The sequence below is a fragment of the Megascapheus bottae genome, chromosome 31, assembly GCF_031878675.1.
Source record: "Megascapheus bottae isolate mThoBot1 chromosome 31, mThoBot2.hap1, whole genome shotgun sequence".
Classification (NCBI taxonomy): Eukaryota; Metazoa; Chordata; class Mammalia; order Rodentia; family Geomyidae; genus Megascapheus; species Megascapheus bottae.
Window position 1 is genome coordinate 8,032,616 of NC_143539.1, and position 21,135 is coordinate 8,053,750.

Here is a 21,135-nt window from a genome sequence, read left to right on the forward strand (position 1 = left end):
ACGCGACGCGCGGAGGGGTGGAACTTCTGTAGCGCGCTTGGCCCCGCCCCCTCGAGTCACGCCGTTAACGGAAGTGCCGGGCCGGAAGTAAGGTCTGGCCACGGCGTGTTCTAGCAGCCGTGCTTTTACAATGCCGCCGCTCACGTCGTGTGCTCCGGCGTGCTGGCGTTTGTAACCGACGGTTTTCACCCGGCTGTGGTCTTCACCCGGCTTCTGAAGAAAAGAAGCTCCGAATACGTATTCGGAGGCTCTCCGCCAGTGAAGCTAGCGAGAGCCGTGCGCGGGAAGCGAAGGCGCTCCGGAGTGAGCCGGTTTGTGCTGGCCTCGGGCGGCTGACGGGGCGGAGCCTCCCAGGCCGCGGAGCGTGGCGGACGCCGGCCGTGGAGTCCGCGCCGCGGTGCCTGCTACGCTGCTGGTGAGTGGTCGCCATTATTGGGACCCACAGCTTCTGTTTTTTGGGGGGGCTGGGGTGTGGTTGTGTGGCGGCGGTAATTGTGTATTCCGGGGTCCCTGGTGTTGGGTGGTGTGAGCGTGGCCTGGTCTCCGCGTTCAGGACGAGTCGTAGTTCTTGCGTTACTTGGATTAGTTAGCTATTGGTTTAAATTCTGTATTTGGTTTTTTTAGTGGTTTCCCACACACATTTCCTGGTAACCCCTCTCCACTCCCCTCCCTCACGGCGCCTGGGTCGGTTTTCCAGCTTGCTTCTAGCGTTGATTAGCTTGGGGCGGCGGTGGGGGCAGTCTTGGGGAATGAACTCAGGACTTGGGCACCATCCTTGACCTCCTTTTGCTCTAGACTAGCACTCCACTACTTGAGCCATTTAGCACAAGACCTTTAGCACGCCAGACAAGCATTCTGATTTGTTATACTCACAGCCCTGAATTCGTTTAATAATGCCTAAATACAATAACACCTTTACTTAGTACTTATTCTTTACGTTTGCAGTTTGGCTCCAACAATGTTTTTGACAGTTCAGCTGATGATTTATATTGCATTTGGCTCAGTGGCTGAGCTGTAAGGGTGTAGGAGTTCCTGTCTACCTTCCACTTTCCTTTGCAGGATCTCTGGTTAAACAAGGACTGTGGTTTACAGGGAATTTTTCCTTTTTTTTTTTTTTTTTTTGCCAGTCCTGGGACTTGAACTCAGGGCCTGGGCACTGTCCTTGGACACTTTGCTCAAGGCTAGGGCCTGCCACTTGAGTCACAGCACCATTTCTGGCTTTTTCTGAGTATGTGATACCGAGGAATTGAACCCAGGGCTTCATGCATGGGAGGCAAGCACTGTACCACAAGGCTACGGGCTCCTGGCCTTCCTTTTCATTTCTTCACTAATAGATTATGGAAACACCTTTAAAATCTCTGTTTCTAAATATACTAAGATTATATTAGCCAAAGAAAGAGCACCCATTACACCTACTGTGGAAGGACAAGGCAAAATTATTTAGAAATACTGTGACTGTAATTCTGTAGTGGGGTCCAGAAGTGGACATACTATGAGACCATTCAGAACACGATCGAGATGTTAAAAGTTTATTGAGTAGGGAAGGAGCTGTCATGCCAGGACTACACCCAAAGTCAGGATCTCAGAGTGCACCCCCATCTGCAAAAGCAGGCAGTTTTTAAAGAAGGCCAGCAAATGTGCTGTGGGGATTCACACCATAAATCTCCTCCTTTATCTATAGTCACTATGCACCTGGTTGTGGGCGCTGGGATGTCTCAAGATACAGCCTTAGTCCGGGTAAACTAATCGTGGGGAAAGGGTGTTAAGTTTAGGTGAACAGAGACAGAGGGAAGCAGGGGGAAAGGAAGGGCTTTAAACTGCAGTCCCTAATTTCTTCAATTCCATAAAAATATTTTACCCATTTTCCACATTAACAATTCTAATAGGAGTGAGAAAGTAGTGCCAAGATTTCAATCTACCACATTAAAAAGCATGTATCTTGGGTGCCTGGAATGTGACTTAGTGGCAGAATGCTTGCCTAGCATGCACGAAGCCCTCAGTTTGATTCCTTGGTACCACATACACAGAAAAAAAGTGTCCAAGGACAGTGCTCAGGCCCCAAGTTCAAGCCCCAGGACTGGAAAAAAAAAAGAAAAGAGAGAAAAAGGAAAGAAGCATTTAGTTTTGTCGTCTTGGGGGTTTCTTTTAGTGCCAATAGCAGAGCTCAAATTTAGGATCTATGCTTGCTCATTTTATTTTATTGCCAGCCCTGGGGCTTGAACTCAGGGTCTTGGCATTGTCATTGAGCTTTCTCAAGGCTAGTGCTCTACCACTTTTGCCTTTTTCTGTGTGTGTGGTACCAAGGAATTGAACCCCCTGTATGCTAGATAAGCACTTTACCATTAGATCACACTCCTGCCTGCCTTGCTTGCTCTTTTAATTGCTTACAGTTGACTGTACTACTAGAGCCATACCTGCAACCAATCTGACATTTTACTGGTTAATTGAATTCTTGCAGAAAGGCTTGGAGCCACTAATCTTCTGAGTAGCTAAGATTATACATGAGCCACAAGGCTCAGCTAAAAAACACAGGTTTGTTTGAGGATGTAAGTTCACTGTTAGAGCTGTTTGACTAGTACACTAAAGTCCCTGGGTTTGATCCTCAGTACCATGAAAGCATATTGGAAATATGCTTCTTAATTCTGGCAAACCTTGTAACACAATTTCTGTGTACTACCGCTTTCAGTGTTTGTTAGAATATTTATTACAAATGTGACTTCTCACCCTATGGATTTTTATTTGTTTTTGTTTTGCCAGTCCTGGAGACTGAACTCCAGGCCTGAGCTCTGTTCTTGGGTTTTCCTCAGCACCACTTCCAGCTTTTTTCTATATATGTGGTACCAAGGAATCAAACCCCAGTCTTTGTGCATGCTAGGCAAGCACTTCCACTAGCCCAAACTCCTGTGCCCCCCTGTGGATTTTTTTTTTTTTTTTTGGCCAGTCCTGGGATTAAGCTCAGGGCCTGAGGACTGTCCTTCGATTTTTCTCAAGGCTAGAACTCTACCACTTGAGCCTCAGCACCACTTCTGACTTTTTCTAAGTATGTGGTACCAAGGAATTGAACCTGGTCTTTGTGCATGCTGGCAAGCACTCTACCACTAGGCCAAACTCCTAGCCTCGTTGTTGTTGTTTTTGGTGTTTTAGGTCTTGATGTGTATGTTTCAGGTTGGTTTCCTTCCTTCCTTTCTTATTTGTGGCTTGAACTCAGGACATGAGTACTGTTCTTCAGCCTTTTTTGGTCGAGGCTAGCACTCTACCACTTTAGTCACAGCTCCACTTTTTGGTAGCTTTTGTAGATAAGAGGCTCAGGACCATTTCTTTCCAGTTTTGTCCTGCTTCATCAATCCATTTGTAGAACTCTGTTCAACTTGTAAAATTGAAACCTCATGTTCATTTAATGGTATTTATTTCTTCTCCACAGCCATCCCCATTCTTTCTATCTCTGAAACTGATAATTCTGGGTACTTGATATAACAATTGTCTTTTTTTTTTTTTTTTTTTTTTTTGGGCCAGTCCTGGGCTTAGGCTCAGGGCTTGAGCACTGTCCTTGGACTTTCTCAAGGCTAGCACTCTACCACTTGAGCCTCAGCACCGTTTCCAGCTTTTTGCTATGTACGTGGGGTACCAAGGAATCGAACCCTGGTCCTCGTGCATGCTAGGCAAGTACTCTACCACTAGGCGAAACTCCCAGCCCCAACAATTGTCTTTTTTGTGTGGCTTAACTTAGCATAAAAACTATTCATGTTTTCTGAATGGATAAAATTTGTGTCCATTCCTCCATCATGTATACCTGGGATGCTGGAGATAACACTGTTATACATGTAGGTGTTCAAATACATGATTTTTTTTTTTTTTTTTTTGGCCTGTCCCAGGGCTTGAACAATATGTGGTATTGAGGAATGGAACCCAGGGCTTCATGCATGCGAGGCAAGCACTGTACCACCAAGCCATATTTCCAGCCCCGTGAGTCTCTTGCTTTTGATAAGTTTAGGTATCTACCTGATTACATGATCTTTTTTTTTTTTTTTTTTTTTTTTGGCCAGTCCTGGGCTTGAGCTCAGGGCCTGAGCCCTGTCTTTGGACTTTCTCAAGGCTAGAACTCTACCACTTGAGCCTCAGCACCACTTCCGGCTTTTTTTCTATGTATGTGGTACCAAGGAATAGAACCCGGGTCTTCATGCATGCTAGGCAAGCACTTTAACCACTAGGCCAAACTCCCGGCCCTGATTACATGATTTTATAACAATTGTTTTTTTGTGTTGGTTTTTTTTGGGGGGTCTAGGTATGGTAGCTTGAACTTGGTTTCTAGATATTTGATGTCTCTCTTAAGTTCTTGGTTGAGCCTGTGTTGCTGATTTTTTTGAGTTTTCCTTTCTTCCTGCTGGTCTCAGCATCCAGAAGCTTTGCTCAGTTAATATACAATAAAGAAAATAAGTATTTGGGCCTTTATTAGTTGTCTGTGTAATAAAATGTCTGAACCTGAGTACTGGTAGCTCATGCCTTATAATCCTAGCTACTCAGGAGGCTGAGATCTGAAGATCAGAGTTCAAAGTCAGCCCAGGAGCAAAAAGTCAATGAGACTCTTATCAATTAGCCATCAGAAAACCAGAAGTGGTGCTGGTACTCAGCATCATAGAACACTAGCCTTGATCTGCAGAGCTCAGGGGCAATGCCCAGAGCCAGGGTTTTGTCCCAAGACCAACAACAACAAAAAAGGAGTCTGAAACCTTAGTGGCTTAAACAGTTTTAAATATTGGGTTCTGTAGAGTGTAGCTGTACTGGTTATTCTGGCTCCAGAATTTCATAATCATTATGGCAGCTGGTTTTAGAAGTCTGTACTAGAACTGAAGCATTTGCTTTCAAGATGGCTGATGAATCAGTATTAGCTGTTAACAGCGTTCTTCTCCCTAGGGTTGATGCGTGTCCACATGGTGTGGCAGGCAGCTGGCTTTACTCACATTGCCTGCTCCAAAAATATGCAAGATAGAAGACTTCTTAGAAACCACACATGCACTTTTACAGTGTCCTGCTGGTTGTTGAGATCAACCTTTTTTTTTTTTTTTTCCCCTTTTTCCAGTCCTGGTGTTGCGCTGAGCTGAGGACCTGAGCACTGTCCTTGGACTTTCTTTTTTTTTTTTTTTTTTGCCAGTCCTGGGCTTAAGCTCAGAGCCTAAAGTGGCACTGTCTTTGGACTTTCTCAAGGTTAGAGCTCTACCACTTGAGCCTCAGCACCACCTCCGGCTTTTTTCTATATATAGTACCGAGGAATCAAACCCGGGTCTTCATGCATGCTAGGCAAGCACTTTAAGCACTAGGCCAAACTCCCGGCCCCTGTCCTTGGACTTTCTCAAGGTCAGAGTTCTACCATGTGAGCCTCAGCACCACCTCTGGCTTTTTTCTCTATATGTGGTACCGACAAATCGAACCTGGGTCTCTGTGTATGCTAGGCAAGCACTCTATCACTAGGCTAAAAACTCCCAGCCCCCAACCTTTTCTATTGTGAGGAATATTTAACTTTTTCTACAGGAAGTATGAATACAAGAAAATTGATCATTAGGAGTTATCATAGAGATTTATTGCCATGGGGATCCAGTGAGAAGGCATCAGGTAAATTATATTTATTTCCTAAGCCCACAGGTCCTGATCTCTGGTGTGAGTAGAAAGGAGCTTGAGGAACGGAAGTATCTGTCATGGAATTTCTGGACCTGCAGCCTGTTTTGACAGTTCTACCCAAAGCAGGCACGATTTGAATGACAGGTCTACCCACAGAGAGCATCAGTAACTGACAGTGGACTGCTCGACCCAGATGATGCAAAAGAGAGGTGAATTGACTCCAAGATGTGTTTAGAGTCTAGGTTCTCAAGAGGTTGGTGTTCAGGATATGTAAAAAGAATTGGGAAATTTAATACGCATATAACAAAGCATACATGGATGTTTTTCATTTCAGTGTTTGGTTTTATTTAATGATTTTTGGGGGGTAGTTAATTGTGGGGCTTGAGCTCAGGGCCTGGGTTCTGTCCCTGAGCCTCTTTGAGCCATAGCGCCACTTCCTGTTTTTGAGTGGTTAATTGTAGTTAGGTTTACAACCACTGGCACCCAGCTAATTTTTGAAGCCCACCTTTTTATGGACTTATGCTTACATTTCAACCCATCTATGAATGATCCACAGTGCTGGTAACCAATACCTGATTAAATTATTTTTCCAGGTCCCCTAAGAATCCTTTATGGTTAGAATACCAAAAGCCATTATAATGTTTAAATCTTTGTGGTGTTATGTACTTTGATTTCCTATTGGGAATATTCATTGTTTCTGTAGGTAAATGAATGATAGTGCTTGGGATTTCTTTCTTTTTCTTTTTTTCTTTTTTTTTTAATTTTTTATCGTGAGGCTTGAACTTTGAGCCTGGGCACTGTCCCTAAGATCTTCAACTCAAGACTAGTGCTCTACCACTTGAGCCACAGTGCCACTTCTGGTTTTCTGGTGGTTAGTTGGAGATAAGAGTCACATGGACTTTAGTGCCCTGGCTAGCTTTGAGCTGAGATCCTAAGACCTCAGCTTCCTGAGTAGCTAAGATTCTAGGCATGAGCCACTGGTACCCACCAGTGTTTAACATTTCTAATGGCCTTGAAGATCATTTGTCTAGAAGGGCTTTTATAGCCACTAGGTACTGAAGATTTTCATACTTTTTCTGGAACTCTGAAATAAGTCTGTTTTGTCTGTCCTCAGGTTGGTGTCCACTTGCCTCTGTATATTCCAAGGAAGAAGAGGATACGATCAGGTCTCTTGTATGTTTTTTTTTTTTTTTTTTTTAAAGAATCATTTATTTTTTTTATTTTATTTTTGTTGCTAGTCCTGGGCTTCCGCTCAGGGCCTGAGCACTGTCCTTGGACTTTCTCAAGGCTAGAGCTCTACCACTTGAGCCTCAGTACCACTTCCAGCTTTTTTTCTATGTATGTGGCACCTAGGAATCGAACCCGGGTCTTTGCGCATGCAAGGCAAGCACTTTAACCACTAGGCCAAACTCCCGGCCCTCTTGTATGTTTTTGTCATTCATTTATTTCTTGCATTATTTTACAGAGCAGGAGTTGAATGAGATATGGCTATGAAGAAATAAGTATATATAGAACTACTGAGGTTATTCAGGTTCAGGGTTGAATATGATCTAGAAAATGAAAGTGAAATGGGATACAGAGTTTATTTCATGATTTACCCTTCTTACGGGGGGGGGGGGGGGGGACGGGGAGAAACTTAAATTTTTTTATTTTTTTATTTTTTTTGCCAGTCCTGGGCTTGAGCTCAGGGCCTGAGCACTGTCCTTGGACTTTCTCAAGGCTCGAGCTCTATCACTTGAATCTCAGCCCCCCTTCTGGCTTTTTTCTATGTGGTACCGAGGAATTGAACCTGGGTCTTTGTGCATGCTAGGCAAGCACTCTACCACTGGGCCAAACTCCTGGCTCCCGAAACTTAAATTTTTTTTTTTGCCAGTCCTGGGCTTGAGCTCAGGGCCTGAGCACTGTCCTTGGACTTTCTCAAGGCTAGAGCTCTACCACTTGAGCCTCAGCACCACTTCTGGCTTTTTTTTTTCTATGTATGTGGTACCGAGGAATCGAATCCGGGTCTTCATGCATGCTAGGCAAGCACCTTAACCACTAGGCCAAACTCCCAGCCCCCCGAAACTTAAAATTTTTATGTAAAGTAAGGTAAGGTTTTTCACTGGCACCATAAGCCAAAAGATATTTTGAAGTAATTTCATGATATTTTTTTTTTTATAATTTTAGTCTTGGTCAAAGATGATATGAAAATTATCTAGACAACTGTGGCATGTATTTTTTTTTCAATGATCTTATATATTCAGTTTCACATTTTGATACAAATTTAACTAAATTATACTGATGTAAACTAATTGGGCTTGTGTTTGTTTTGTTTTGTTTTTCTGTAGGTTATGGGGCTTGAGCTCTGGGTCTGGGTGCTGTCCCTGAGGTCTTCAGCTCAAGGCTACCAGCCTACCCCTTGAGCCACAGCCTACCCCTTGCTGGTGGTTAAATTGGAGATATGAGTCTCACAGTTTAGTGCCTGGGGTGTCTTTGAATTGAGATCCTCAAATCTCAGCCTCCTGAGTAGCATGGCTTGTGTTTTCACAGGAAACAATGACGTTTCATGATGTGGCTGTGGACCTCTCCCAGGAGGAATGGCAGCAAATGAAACCCGCTCAAAGGACTTTGTACCGAGATGTGATATTGGAGACATATCGAAACCTAGTTGCAGTGGGTAAGGGTAGCTTGGCAGTTAATAGCAATCCCTTTTCATTCCCGCCATCTGTAAAGACTTTGATGACTTCCCTTGTTACATACCATGGTCATCTTCTGTTAGAAACGGCCTTGATGGGTGGGGAGTTTGGCCTAGTGGTAGAATGTTTGCTTAGCATGCAAGAACACCAGGTTCTGTTCCTCAGTACTACATATATAGAAAAAGTCAGAAGTGGTACTTGTGACTCAAGTGGTGGAGCTCTGGCCTTGAGAAAGCCCAAGGACAATGCTTAGGCCATGAGTATAAGTGCAAAAAAAAAAAAAAAAAGTAAATAAGATAAATAAATCAATAAAGTATAAACAGAAACTAATAGCCTTGGCTACCGTGAAAGTTCATTTATCCTCATCTTTCACAAATTATAAAGGGGGCACCAGGGACTCAACCTTGGGTCTGAGTGGCTGTCTCTAGCATTGTCATCCAAGATCTTGTGTTTCTAGTTATGGGACTGGTTGAGGGGACTGCTGGGCAGGAGAGGCTTTTAGAGGGTGATGAAATACATTGCCTCTGAGGAATCAAAAGTCTCCTAAAGCTGTTGATAACAGGTGGTAGTGGAGATGGGGAAAATGAGAACAAGCATTTAAAAATACTACATGTAGGGGCCGCGAGTGTGAGCTAGTGGTAGAGTGCTTGCCTAGCATGCACAAAGACCAGGGTTCAATTCCTTGGTACCATGTACATAGAAAAAAGCAAGAAGTGGTGCTGAGGCTCAAGTGGTAGACCCTTGAGAAAGTCTAGAGACAGTGCTCAGACCCTGAGCTCAAGCCCAGGACTGGCAAAAAAAAAAAAACAACAACAGCAAAAAACTACATGTACATTTATGAAATATTTATGAAAAAACCACAGTGAAATATCTTAAAACTAGCATATACATAAAGAAATGTTTAAATAGTCTTGTTGGGGTGAGGAATAGTTGGAGAGTGAGGAGGGTCAATATGGTCAGAGTACTTAATGTATCTGTATGGATATAAACCAGGGAAGCTTGTTGAAATTGGGTGGGCACAAAGTATAATGGAGAGTGATGGGTAGGGTCTAATCAAGGAATGTAGCATGGTATATGTGACCAGTTATGATGAAAATTCCTTGTACAACTAATGTGTGCCAATGAAAACTAGAGGAGGATCAACATTCTGGTTCTTTGTTTCCATAATAGGTTGTCAAGACACCAAGCCAGATGTGATCTTCAAGCTGGAACAAGAAGAGGAACCGTGGGTGATTGAGGAAGAAATGTTTTGGAGACATTCTCCAGGTGAATATATGGAAACCAAGTGACATGTTTACTGAAGGGTTCCTAGAGAGAGAGCGCATGAATGCCTTGACATATTGTAGCATTTGTAGATATTACTCTTGTGTTAGAGATGTCTTTCTTCCATGAAATGTAAGAGGGCCAGAAGTGGCATAGATGTCAGGATGCCAACCTTCCCTAATGACCCTTCCCTAATTACCACGCACGTTCATGTTGTGTCCCTCTTTGGTCCCTTTTTTGAGTCTCCCCTTTAAGGTCAGATCTTAATAGTATTTTATAAGTATGTAGTTTTTGTGTCGTTAATGTTTGTTTGCAACTCAGAAATCTTTTACTTTATTTTTTCCATTATGAAGAGTTTCAGAATTGTGTTTCATAGTGATGTCCCTTCATAATGCTCATAATTTCCTGACTCAGAAATTTACCAGGCCATAGAACTGGCAAAAAAGAAGGAAAGAAAGGTTTTTTTTGTTTGTTTTGTTTTGTTTTTTTTTTTTTTTGCCAGTTCTGGGCTTGAGCTCAGGGCCTGAACACTGTCCTTGGACTTTCTCAAGGCTAGAGCTCTACCACTTGAGCCTCAGCACCATTTCTGGCTTTTTTCTATGTATGTGGTACTGAGGAATTGAACCCGGGTCCTCGTGCATGCGAGGCAAGCACTCAACCAACCATGAGGCCAAACTCCCTGCCCGAGAAAGGGTATTTTTAAAAATGTGTCTTAGGGGCCAGGAGTTTGGCCTAGTGGTTGGTAGAGTGCTTGCCTCAGATTTCTGCTTCCTGAGTAGCTAGGATTATAGGTGTGAGCCACCAAGCCTAGCAAAGCATAAAATGCCTCTTTCTTCATTAGAGTTCTACTTGTTTTCTGAACGTGACCTGGAAACCCATAGTAAAACAGCAGTAGTGACTTTGCTTAGAGATGTGGCAGTGGAGATTGGTAAATTTCAGATCTATTTTAGTGGTAAGTCAAAAGAAATTGCTTATATGATGATATAGAAAAAACAAGAATAAACTGCTTTTGTGTTGTACAGCAGAGTGGTGGCTCATTTGTTTAACCTGTAGCAGACTGGGGAAAAACTTTTTAGGGTGAAGCTTGGGGACAGAATAACAATGTGTTGTGGTTTTGGTTTTCAGTTGTTTCCCAAAAGTAGACCTTGACTGAAGGATTTGTTTAGGAAGTGTTCCCAGTAGGAGAGAAGTGGAATTAGTCAGGGATGTCTTGTCAGGTGAAGGTCTCGCCATGACTAGTTTCAGCCTCATCACAAGGGGCACTTTGGGTGAAGTATGTATGCCCCACAGCTAAGATGCCTTCTTTAGGACCCTAGCACCTGTACTGCCAACTGCTGCAGATCCTGACAGCTAATAACTCACAGCAAGCTCTCCTCTCCAGGAATGGTAAGGATTAAGCTTTGGGCAAGGCTACCCTGTGGACTCAAAGGCAGTCTAGCCTGGCCCCCTCTGCCTTTGCTTTGAAGCCTCTCCAAATTATAACTCATTGAGAAATGGAAGTTACATCTCACTTTAATTTTCCTGTCCCCAGTATTCCTTTCCATAAGCTCCCATCTCAGCCTCTGCTTGTTCCAGCCTGTAACCTGACCTAGATAACAGAGCATTTTCCCCCGAGTCCTGGGGCTTTGAATTCTGGTCTTTGCACAGTTGCTGAGCTTCTTTGGATCAAGGCTAGCACTATCACTGGAACCAGTGTCACTTCCAGCTTTTTTTGTTTATGTGGTACTGAGGAGTTGAACCTAGGGTTTCATGCTAAGCAAGTACTCTACCAGTAAGCCATATTGCCAGTCATCATCTTATTTATAGTAAAGCTCTTAAGAATCTATGTTTGAGTCCAGCCTGGGCCATACATACTGCTAGCTCCTACTTTTTTGTGTGTGCAATTCCTGGGGCTTGAACTCAGAGCTTGGGCCCTGTCCTTGAGCTTCTCTTGCTCAAGACTAGCAATCTACCACCTGAACTACAACACTACTTCTGGTCTTTTTTGTTTATGTGGTACTGACCACCTCATCTGAACCCACCACATAAGTAGTCTAACTGATGAGTTGCTTAGGGTCACTGTGGACAACTTGACTGTCCCAGGACAATTTTCACTGATCTAAACCATTTTCCTAGCCCCCATAAACTCTCGTGTACCTTGATAAATAATATATGTATGCCTCTATACTTCTCAGATCTAGAAATAGTATATTTGTAGATCACCTCAAGTTACCTTTCCTGACTTACATCTTGCTACACAGGTTTGCCTGTGTAGCATATCTATTTTTGGGGGGTGGGGTATCATGGTGCTTGAAGTTGGCCTGGGTGCTGTCCTGAGCTCTTCAGCTCAAGGGTATAGTCTTACCCTTGGGCCTGGGCATTGTCCCTGAGCTCTAGCTCAAGGCTATTGCTCTACCCTTGAACTAAGCCCCACATCCCGTTTTCCAGAGATTAATTGGAGATAAGAGTCTCAGGGCCTTTTGTGCCCAGGCTGGCTTTGAACCTTGATTCTCAGGTCTCAGCCTCCTGAGTAGCTAGGATTACAGGTGTGAGCCACCACGCTCGGCTAGCATATCTTTTTCCTGGGTTTCATTTGCTCAAATATTGTGTGTTATTCACATCACTGAATTATTTAAATTTCTGGGTAATATCCAGTCACCTGTGTATAAATAAGTTGGGGAGTTTCATAGAAAGCTACCATGAACTTATAGTACAAATCTACGTAGAGGAGGGTTTTCATTTCTCTGGAATATCTGCATAAAATAGTATCCACTGGGTAACATAAAAGCTTATGAGAGCTGTTAACTTTTGGTGCTATTTGTTCTATTTTATAGTTTCATTGTGTCAACTTGCAGACTGTGGTGACTTTAGCCACAATGGACATTTCATCTAATGGCTCTGTGCATCAACAAATACAGATGGGTGGCAGCTGCACCAGGCTTAGGGCAGAGTACCAGTGCAAAAGCCAAGGCAAAGCCTCAGCAGCTGCTTGTGGGGCTTAGTTAACTAATGACTGCCTCGAACATCTTGTGTTCTCATGTAATCAGCTGCTGTTTGTTCTCCCACTAAATTTAACCTGGAGATGAACGGATAAAGAGAGCCCTTTTCTGAAATAGGTGCTCACTGCACATGCAAGAGGATTGAGTGAGCTGTGACTGGTGTCTTGTTTCACAATTGCTCCTTGCCCCTGGTGGTATTCTTTAAGTAAGAGACCTCAGCACATAAAACTATTAGCCTGGGGATCTTGAGGAAATATTACTTTCTGGGTATGGTTTTGATTTGCTTTGTTTGGGATGATGTCTCACTGTTGCCTAGCCTGCTTTGTTTCGTGATAGATAAGCATGGTTTTTTGTTTTTTTGTTGTTGTTGTTTTTGCCGATCCTGGGGCTTGAACTCAGGGGCCTAGCATTGTCTTTGGGCTTTGGCTTTCTCAAGGCTAGCACTCTGCCACCTGAGCCACAGTACCAATTCCAGCCTTTTCTGTTTGTGGTACCAAGGAATCAAACCAGGTCTTTGTACATGCTAGGCAAGCACTCTATCACTAAGCCAAACTCCTAGTATCATTTTGTATTTCTTGACATAAGTATAACATATTTTGTGATACATGAATTTGCTATGTTTCATCATACATGGGTGTACTATTTATCTTATTCCTTTTTCTTTTCCTCTTTTTTTTTTTTTTTTTTTTTTTTTGTTATTGATTGTGGTGTTTGAACTCTGGGCCTGGGAGCTGTCCTTGAGCTCTTTATCTCAAGGCTAGCACTCTACCACTTGAGCCACAGTGCCACTTCCTGTTTATTATATTCTGTGTGTTTTGTTTAGTGGTATATTTAGTGTATACTGTGTTTCAGTGTAGATTCGTGTACTCTTAACTAACATGGCCACTTCCGGTTTCTGGTGGTTGATTGAAGATAAGAGTCTCAGGGATTTTTGTGCCCAGGCTAGCTTTGGATCCTCAGATCTCAGCACGCCCGGCTTTCTGCCGTTGTTTCAGTGTGTCTGGGAAGAACACTAAACCACTTGGGAATGTATGCATCAACCCTACTGGAACAAGAACAGAATAAACTCTGTTGTTCAATTCCTAGAAGGAATGGGAGTTTAACGATACTGGAAGTGGCCAGGAGTTTGGCTGTGCTTATCTAACATGCATGAAGACCCGGTTTCGATTCCTTGGTACCACATACATAGAAAAAATCAGGAAGTGGTGCTGAGGCTCAGGTAGTAGAGCTCTAGTCTTGAGAAAGTCCAAGGGCAGTGCTCAGGCCCTGAGCTCAAGCCAAGGACTGGCAAAAAATAAATAAATACTGGGAGTGGGGCTAGAAATTTGGCCTAGTGGTAAAATGTTTGGTACTTGAACCAAGACCTGGTTTGATTGCTTGGTACCACATATATAGAAAAAGCCAGAAGTGGTGGCATGGCTCAAGTGGTAGAGCTGTAGCCCTGAGAAAGACCAAATTCAGTATTCAGGCTGAAGAGTCAGGGTCTTCAGGAGGAAGGCAGCAATGGTCTGAGAATCTGTCCCAGGGCTCCATCTGGGCCCCTAAAGTCACCTTTACTACATTTTAAGGACACAAAAGGGTTTCCTTGGCATCTCTCCATGTTTGGGGTGAGGGTTGTTGGGTCTGCCCTGTGTCTTAACTAGGCCACCAGTAACAATTGTTGGCTTAGATATCTTAAATCAATTCCTATTTTTTTCTTTCCTTAAGAATCCACAAGAGGAGGCAAGAAGTACTGTATATTTGAAGTCATGGTGGACGTAAGTTGCATTCACTATTTCTTAAAAAGGGCTTTTTGGCTTTCAGAGCCCTGTCAAACTCCAGAGTTACCAAAAATTTACATTAGTGATTTGGCAGAAGAGTTGAAAAAGCCAAATTGATGGTGTTGTCTCAAACCAGTCTCCAGTTTGCTCTGCTTAAACTGTGTTTTGTGATGTTGTCCATTCTCAGCCATGACCTGAGCTGTGATTGGCGAGGGGGACCATCAGCACAGTAGGGTTATCCACTCCAGTCTCACTAATTTCTTTGTTGTCCCTTCTAGGGTCACTGAAGTAGCCTTTTTGCTCACAAATTTCTAACAGCCTGGAATGCCTGCCTGCCTGCCTGCCTGCTTGAACTCTAAATATTTTTCCCAAGGTAGAAATAACCTAATTGCTTTCTCTCTAATGACTGAATATAGGTTTCTTGTAAATTTTCAAAACTAAGGTCACTCGTGGTACCACATCTAAATCTTATTTTTTTATTTATTTATACATGAGTATGAGTATCATACTATAATAGAAACTAACCAATGTGGCACTTACTTTGAACCCCTGTGGTGTGAATGTCTTTCCGTGTGCAGTCTTGTTTAATCCATGTAACAACCCCATAAGATACATTAGTATAGTAGTCATTTTGTGTGCTTGGCAAGTACTCTACCACTGAGCTGTATACACCCCCAGCCCTGTGATGTACTTTTTAAAAAAGTGGTGATATAGAAAAATGAGTAGGTTTGGGACCGTAAGTTTTGTTGACTTTTATTTTGTTGGGTCTGAGTTTGACAGAATCTATAGTTATATAAGTTATATGCCTTTACAGCAATAGATTTTTATAAAATACTGGGATGAGACAATAGGAAACGATTACAAACGCATTATGTTCTCAATTTTTGTATTAATTAACTGAATGTATTAAGTGATTAACACCACTTACTGTCTGGACTTCATGTATGCTTGAACCTGGATGGTTACATGTTCTCAAGACCCAGGTGGGCACTTGTCACTGGCCCCATTTCTGCCGAGGGCCAGCAGACCCTGGTTCCTCAGTGGAGTCCATTTTCTTTCGTACAACCTAAAACATTTAGTCCACTGATTTCACACAGTGTATTTGTTGTGGTTTAAGGGCTTGAGGTTCAATGATGTGGTCATTTACTTCTCTCAACTGGAATGGGAACACTTAAACTCTGCCCAGAAGGATTTGTACCGAGATGTAATGTTGGAGAACTACAATAATCTGGTTTCATTGGGTAAGTTTGTCTATAACCTCTCAGAATTGGCCTTTGAGAATTTTTGTGTTTTTCATGACGTGTGTGTGCGTGTGTGTGTGTGTGTGTGTGTTAGGGGGTCGTGGGGCTTGAGCTCGGTCCGGGCACTGTCCTTGAGCTCAAGGCTACCTACCACCCTACCCTTGAGCCAAGTCCAGATCCCATTTTTTAGAGGTTAAATTGGAGATAAGAGTCTCAGGTCCTTTTGTGCCTGGGCTGGCTTTGAACCTTGATCCTCAGATCTCAGCCTCCTGAGTAGCTAGGACTATATTACAGCTGTGAGCCACTGTGCCCTGCTCTTTTTGTTACTTTATTTTTACTTTTTTTTCCCCTTTTGTCATGGGGCTTGAACTCAAGGCCTGGGCACTGTCCTTGCATAATTGTTCTCAAGGCTAACACTCTACCACTTTGAGCTACAGCTCTACTTTGGTTTTCAAGTGGTTAATTGGACTTATGTTCCCTGTCTTGAACCGCAATCCTTAGAGCTCAGCCTCCTGAGTAGCTAGGATTGCAGGTATTAGCTACCCTTCCCCAATTTTATTTTGATTTGAAATAACTGGTCAAATCATTCTTGCTTTCAAAAGAGCCTGAGTCCCATTTTCCATAAAGAACAGTTTGAAAGGCCCATTTGTAACTCTAAAATCTACCTCATTCCTTTGATCTTCACTCCTCTCCTTTTCTGTGCCTGTCCTGGGAATTAAACTCAGGACCTAGCCATTGTCCCTGACTGAGCTTTCTTGTTCAAGGCTAGCTGGTACTGTGCTTGATCCACAGCTCCATTTCTAGGGGTTTTGTTTTTTTCTTTTTTGGTGCTTAATTGGAGAAAAGAGACTCAGGCTTTCTAGACCAGGCTGAATTGAAACTAATCCTTTGATCTCACGTCCCTTGAGAAGCTAGCATTACAGCCACCAGTTCCCCTCCTTTTTCTCCTTGCTTCTCTCACTGATTTTTTTTGGCCAGTCCTGGAGCTTGAGCTCAAGGCCTGGGTAATGTTTTTGCTCAAGTCTAGCATTCTTGCTGCAATGCCACTTCTTGCCTTTTCTGTTTATGTGGTACCAAGGAACCACCCCAGGGCTTCATGCCTGTTATATAAACACTCTACCACCTTCCCAGCCCTCTCAGATTTTTTAATTGTGACATCCATATTAATCTCTTTTTTTTTTCTTGAGCAGGACTTTGTGATACAAAGCCACATGTGATCTCCTTATTGGAGCAGGGGAAAGAGTCCTGGATGGTTATGAGGAAGACAACAATGTGGCCTCCAGGTGAGCAGCGTATCATCCTGTGGCTGTCCTTCAGCCAGATTGTGAGGAAGTAACACCTCTGTGATAGAAAGAAAGTGGCTTGAAATTACTATCCAGTTGCCATTGGCTTGCTATTGTTTATATTGCCCTCTCCCTTCCACTGTGATAGCCCATTCACCTGTACTTTGAGTCCAGTTTTTTTTTTACTTTGGAATTCATGTTTGCTAAGCAGGAGATGCTCTAGCACGTCAAGCCTTGGGACAAGAGGTTGTCTTTGAAGCACAAGCATGAGCCATCATACCCAACTTTATTTTGGCGCGGGGGAGGCAGGGGTCATGGGGCTTGAATTCAGGGCCTGGGTGCTGTCTCTGAGCTCTTCAGCTCAAGGCTACTGCCCTACCCTTTGAGCCATGGCCCTGCTTCCTGTTTTCTAGTGATTAACTGAAAGTTGGTCTCACGGTCTTTATTGCCCATGCTGGCTTTGAACCCTGATCCTCCGATCTCAGCCTCCTAGGTTGCTAGGATTACTGGCATGATCCACTGTACTTGGCCCAACTTTTTTTTGTCCTGGGCCTTGAATTTAGGTCCTAGACACTGTCCTTGGACACTTTAACTCAAAGCTAGCACTCTTCTGCCACTTCAGCCACTTCCGGCTTTTTCTGTGTATGTGGTACTGAAGAATTCAACCTAGGTCTCCACACATGCTTGCTAGCTAGGCAAGCACTCTAGGTCATTCTCCTGGCCCCTTAGAGATAACTAAAATGTTTTCTCTTATAATATGAAAATACCTCTGCTTTCTTTCAGACTTGAAATATATTCTTGGTTTTCCTTCTGGACTCACAAGGGACAGCTGTTTCCACTTGCAGTGGCTTAATTTTATAACAAAACATACACACTCCATCGTTGACAGCACCAGGGTCTCCGGCCACTTAGAGAGTCGAGCAGAGCGTGGGGAGGAAGGCATGAGACAGCTGGGGAAAGCTTCAGGAAAAAGGCCAAGTTCTGTTCAGCGTTCATCCCAGAAAGGCCCTCTCACAGTTCATACTGGAGAGAAATCCTGTGGATGCGACCAGTGTCAGAAAGCGGTCAGGAGCCAGTCACGTCCCACTCTGCACAAAAGAAGTGCGGGTAAGGAGCAGGACTGTGAATGCGGAGTGTGTGGGAAAATCTTCGATAGTGAGTCCAGTTTGATTAAGCACCAGAGAGTTCATGAAAACAAAAACACCGAAAATAAGAAAGGGGCCTCTGACCATGCTAAAGGCTCAGGTGCCCCAAGTGAGAAAGCTCACAGGTGTAAGGAGTGTGGGAAGGCCTTTCATTCTACCTCACAACTTAAGCAGCACCAAAAGATGCACGCAGGTGAGAAGCCCTACAAGTGTCAGGAGTGTGAGAAGGCCTTTCCATCTAACGCCCAACTTAACCTGCACCGAAGAGTCCACACAGATGAGATGTGCTTCGAGTGTAAGGAGTGTGGAAAGGCCTTTACCCGCCCCTCACACCTTCTCCGACACCAGAGAATCCATACAGGCGAGAAGCCCCACAAGTGTAAGGAGTGTGGGAAAGCCTTTCGCTATGACACACAGCTTAGTCTCCATCAGATCTCTCACACCGGGGAGAGGCGCTATGAGTGCAAGGAATGCGGCAATGTGTACAGCTGCGCCTCCCAGCTGAGCCTGCACCAGAGGGTTCACACAGGTGAGAAACCCCACAAGTGTAAGGAGTGTGGGAAAGGGTTCATCTCTGACTCCCACCTCCTGCGACACCAGAGTGTCCACACTGGGGAAAAGCCCTACAAATGTAAGCAGTGTGGCAGTGCCTTCCGCCGTGGCTCAGAGCTAACTCGCCACCAAAGAGCTCATGCTGGCGAGAAGCCTTACAAATGTAAGGAATGTGGAAAGGCCTTCACGTGTAGCACAGAACTAGTGAGACATCGAAAGGTTCACACTGGTGACAGACCCCACAAGTGTAAGGAATGTGGGAAGGCCTTCATTCGAAGGTCAGAACTTACCCATCATGAAAGAAGCCACACCGGTGAGAGGCCCTATGAGTGTAAGGAGTGTGGGAAGGCCTTTGGGCGGGGCTCAGAACTCAATCGACACCAGAAGATTCACACTGGTGAGAAACCCTATGAGTGTAAGCAGTGTGGAAAGGCTTTTATTCGTGGCTCCCACCTCAGTCAACATGAAAGAATTCATGCAGGACAGAGGAGTGAGTAAATGGGAAAAGCCGTTTTTGATGTCACACCAGTGGTGAAGTTATAAAGGATGTAGGAAAGATTTTTTCCAGAATTTATTTAGCCATCATAAATTAGCTGGTAAAACACTTGGAAATTCATGATGTAAGAAAAGTGGAGATGCCATTTTGAAGTCTTAGAACCAAGTGACCCTCAGGGAACTTACATAGAAATGAAGCTTGGGGACATCTCAGCGTCTTAGTGTGTGAATTCAGGGCCTGAGCACTGATGCTGAACCTCTTTGTGCTCAAGGCTAGCCCTCTACTACATGAGCTACACGGCCACTACTGAGTAGTTAATTGGAAATAACAGTCTCACGGGTTTCCTGCCCCAGATGGCCTAGAGCTGCTGTCCTCAGATCTCAGTAGGTTCTGGTGTCTGCAGTTGAATCTGAGAAAGGTTATATTAGTATTAAAGTGCAGCAGGTTCTGAGATACCGTTGAGAGTTAAATCCACTGTTTAGAAAATGTCTGGCTAGGGCAGGGAGCAAGGCCTAGTGGTAGAGTGCTCACCTTTGTAGCATGCAGAAAGAACTGGGATCAATTCCTCGGTACTGCATACACAGAAGAAGCTGGAAGTGGTGCTGTGGCTCAGCACTTGCCTTGAGCAAAAATGTGTCCAAGGACACTACCCAGGCCCTGAGTTCAAGCCCTAGGAAGTCTTGGTTAGTAGTGACAGGTCTTCCTGAAAGCAGCTTTTCTCTGGCACACATTATCTAGTGACTATTTGGGGGCTTCTTTTTCTTTTTATCCCAGCTGCAGGGCTCAAACTCGGGGCTCCTGGGCACTGTGTCCAAGTTTTTTCTTTTTCTTTTTCTTTTTCTTTTCACTTTACCTCTTAAGCTACACCATCACCTCTAGATTTTTTAAGGTTAGATTTTTTAAGCCAGCCTGCCTCGGCTGACTAGCTTCTAATTTTGATTGATCCTCAGCTATCACCTTCTTGAGTAGCTAAGATTACAGACACCAACTCTAGTGACAGTTTTCTTCATACTTTACCCCTTTGCCTCCTCAGCAGGAGGAAAGTTAGGTTGCTCTGAAATCAAGAGGATTTACGTTTAAAACCTCCCAATGTAGACCTGGCGGTACATACCTACAGTCCTACCACCGAGAAGCTGGAACCCAGAGAATCACAACTTACAGGCCAGTCTACACTACACAGTGTGACACCCATTCCAAAAATATCTCTAGTCTGGCGAAGTGGCTCAGGCCTGTAATCCCAGCTACTCAGGAGGCTGAGGATCATGGTTCAAAGCCAGCCCAGGCCCTAAAGACTGAGAGACTTATCTCTAACCACTAGAAAACTGGAATTGGTACTGTGGCTGAAGCCAGCCTTTAACTGAAGAGCTCCGGACAGCACCCAGGCCCCAGAGTTCATGCCCCAAGACTGAACCGTCCTCCAAAAAAGTTACCCAAAGAAACTTGTGTAGTATTAGGCAAAACGGAGGTGTTTGCTGGGCACAGCAAGGGCCGTCAGGGCCATTCTACACATCATAAGGGCCTACTTGAAAAGAGCCAGTGCAGAAAAGGACCTGGCAGCTGGCCTGAGTACTAGATCACTTCCTAGGATTTGTTAGGATTCAGTAGTACAGCCAGATTAGGTGAGTGAAATACAGATTATCATAGTGTTTTCATTATAATCTCAACATTTTGAGTTATAAAATATATGTATACAATTTCTCTTATCAAGGCTTGAGAGTTGAAGCTGCAGCTGAAGGTACAGAGCGCTTAGCAAGCTCCGAGTTCAAACACAAATTCCTTTGTGCGATGGTAAACACCTATTATTGCCAGCTGTTCAGGAGGTGGAGAGCAGGATCACCACAATCCAAGTTTTCTATCAAATTAGAACCAAGTGTACTAAATATACTTTTTAAAAAAGCACAACTATAGCCACTAATTATGAGGGCTGATTGGATTCTGCCCTGCTTGTCCTCAGGAAGACACATGGAGATTTCTTTGGTGCAAGGCTGGGTGGGGTGGCCGCATGACTGTACAGCCTCCTCTTCTCATGGACAGCCTAGTCAAAACCTACTGATGGACTCACCTCTAGATGAAGTCATGTACACAAACTGATAGATGCAGCTCATTACACTATTTTACCAATGATTTAT

The 21,135-nt window shown here is 43.9% G+C and overlaps 1 protein-coding gene across 4 annotated transcripts; it reads left to right on the forward strand.

The window, feature by feature from the left end:
- Window positions 1-266: 266 nt before the first annotated feature.
- Window positions 267-20,258, forward strand: LOC150043925 (zinc finger protein 568-like). 4 transcript variants are annotated; one of them, XM_090322597.1, is made up of 9 exons: window positions 267-415; window positions 5,631-5,822; window positions 6,728-6,786; window positions 8,143-8,269; window positions 9,459-9,554; window positions 14,237-14,286; window positions 15,407-15,530; window positions 16,721-16,813; window positions 17,597-20,258. In XM_090322597.1, the coding sequence occupies exons 2-9, from the start codon at window positions 5,807-5,809 to the stop codon at window positions 19,006-19,008; spliced, it is 1,977 nt and encodes a 658-aa protein (XP_090178723.1). In that variant the 5' UTR covers window positions 267-415; window positions 5,631-5,806; the 3' UTR covers window positions 19,009-20,258. The 4 variants fall into 4 exon arrangements, with proteins under 4 accessions (XP_090178723.1, XP_090178727.1, XP_090178725.1 ...); XM_090322601.1 differs by having other exon boundaries at window positions 6,728-6,779; XM_090322599.1 differs by having other exon boundaries at window positions 5,638-5,822.
- The last annotated feature ends 877 nt before the right edge of the window (window positions 20,259-21,135 follow it).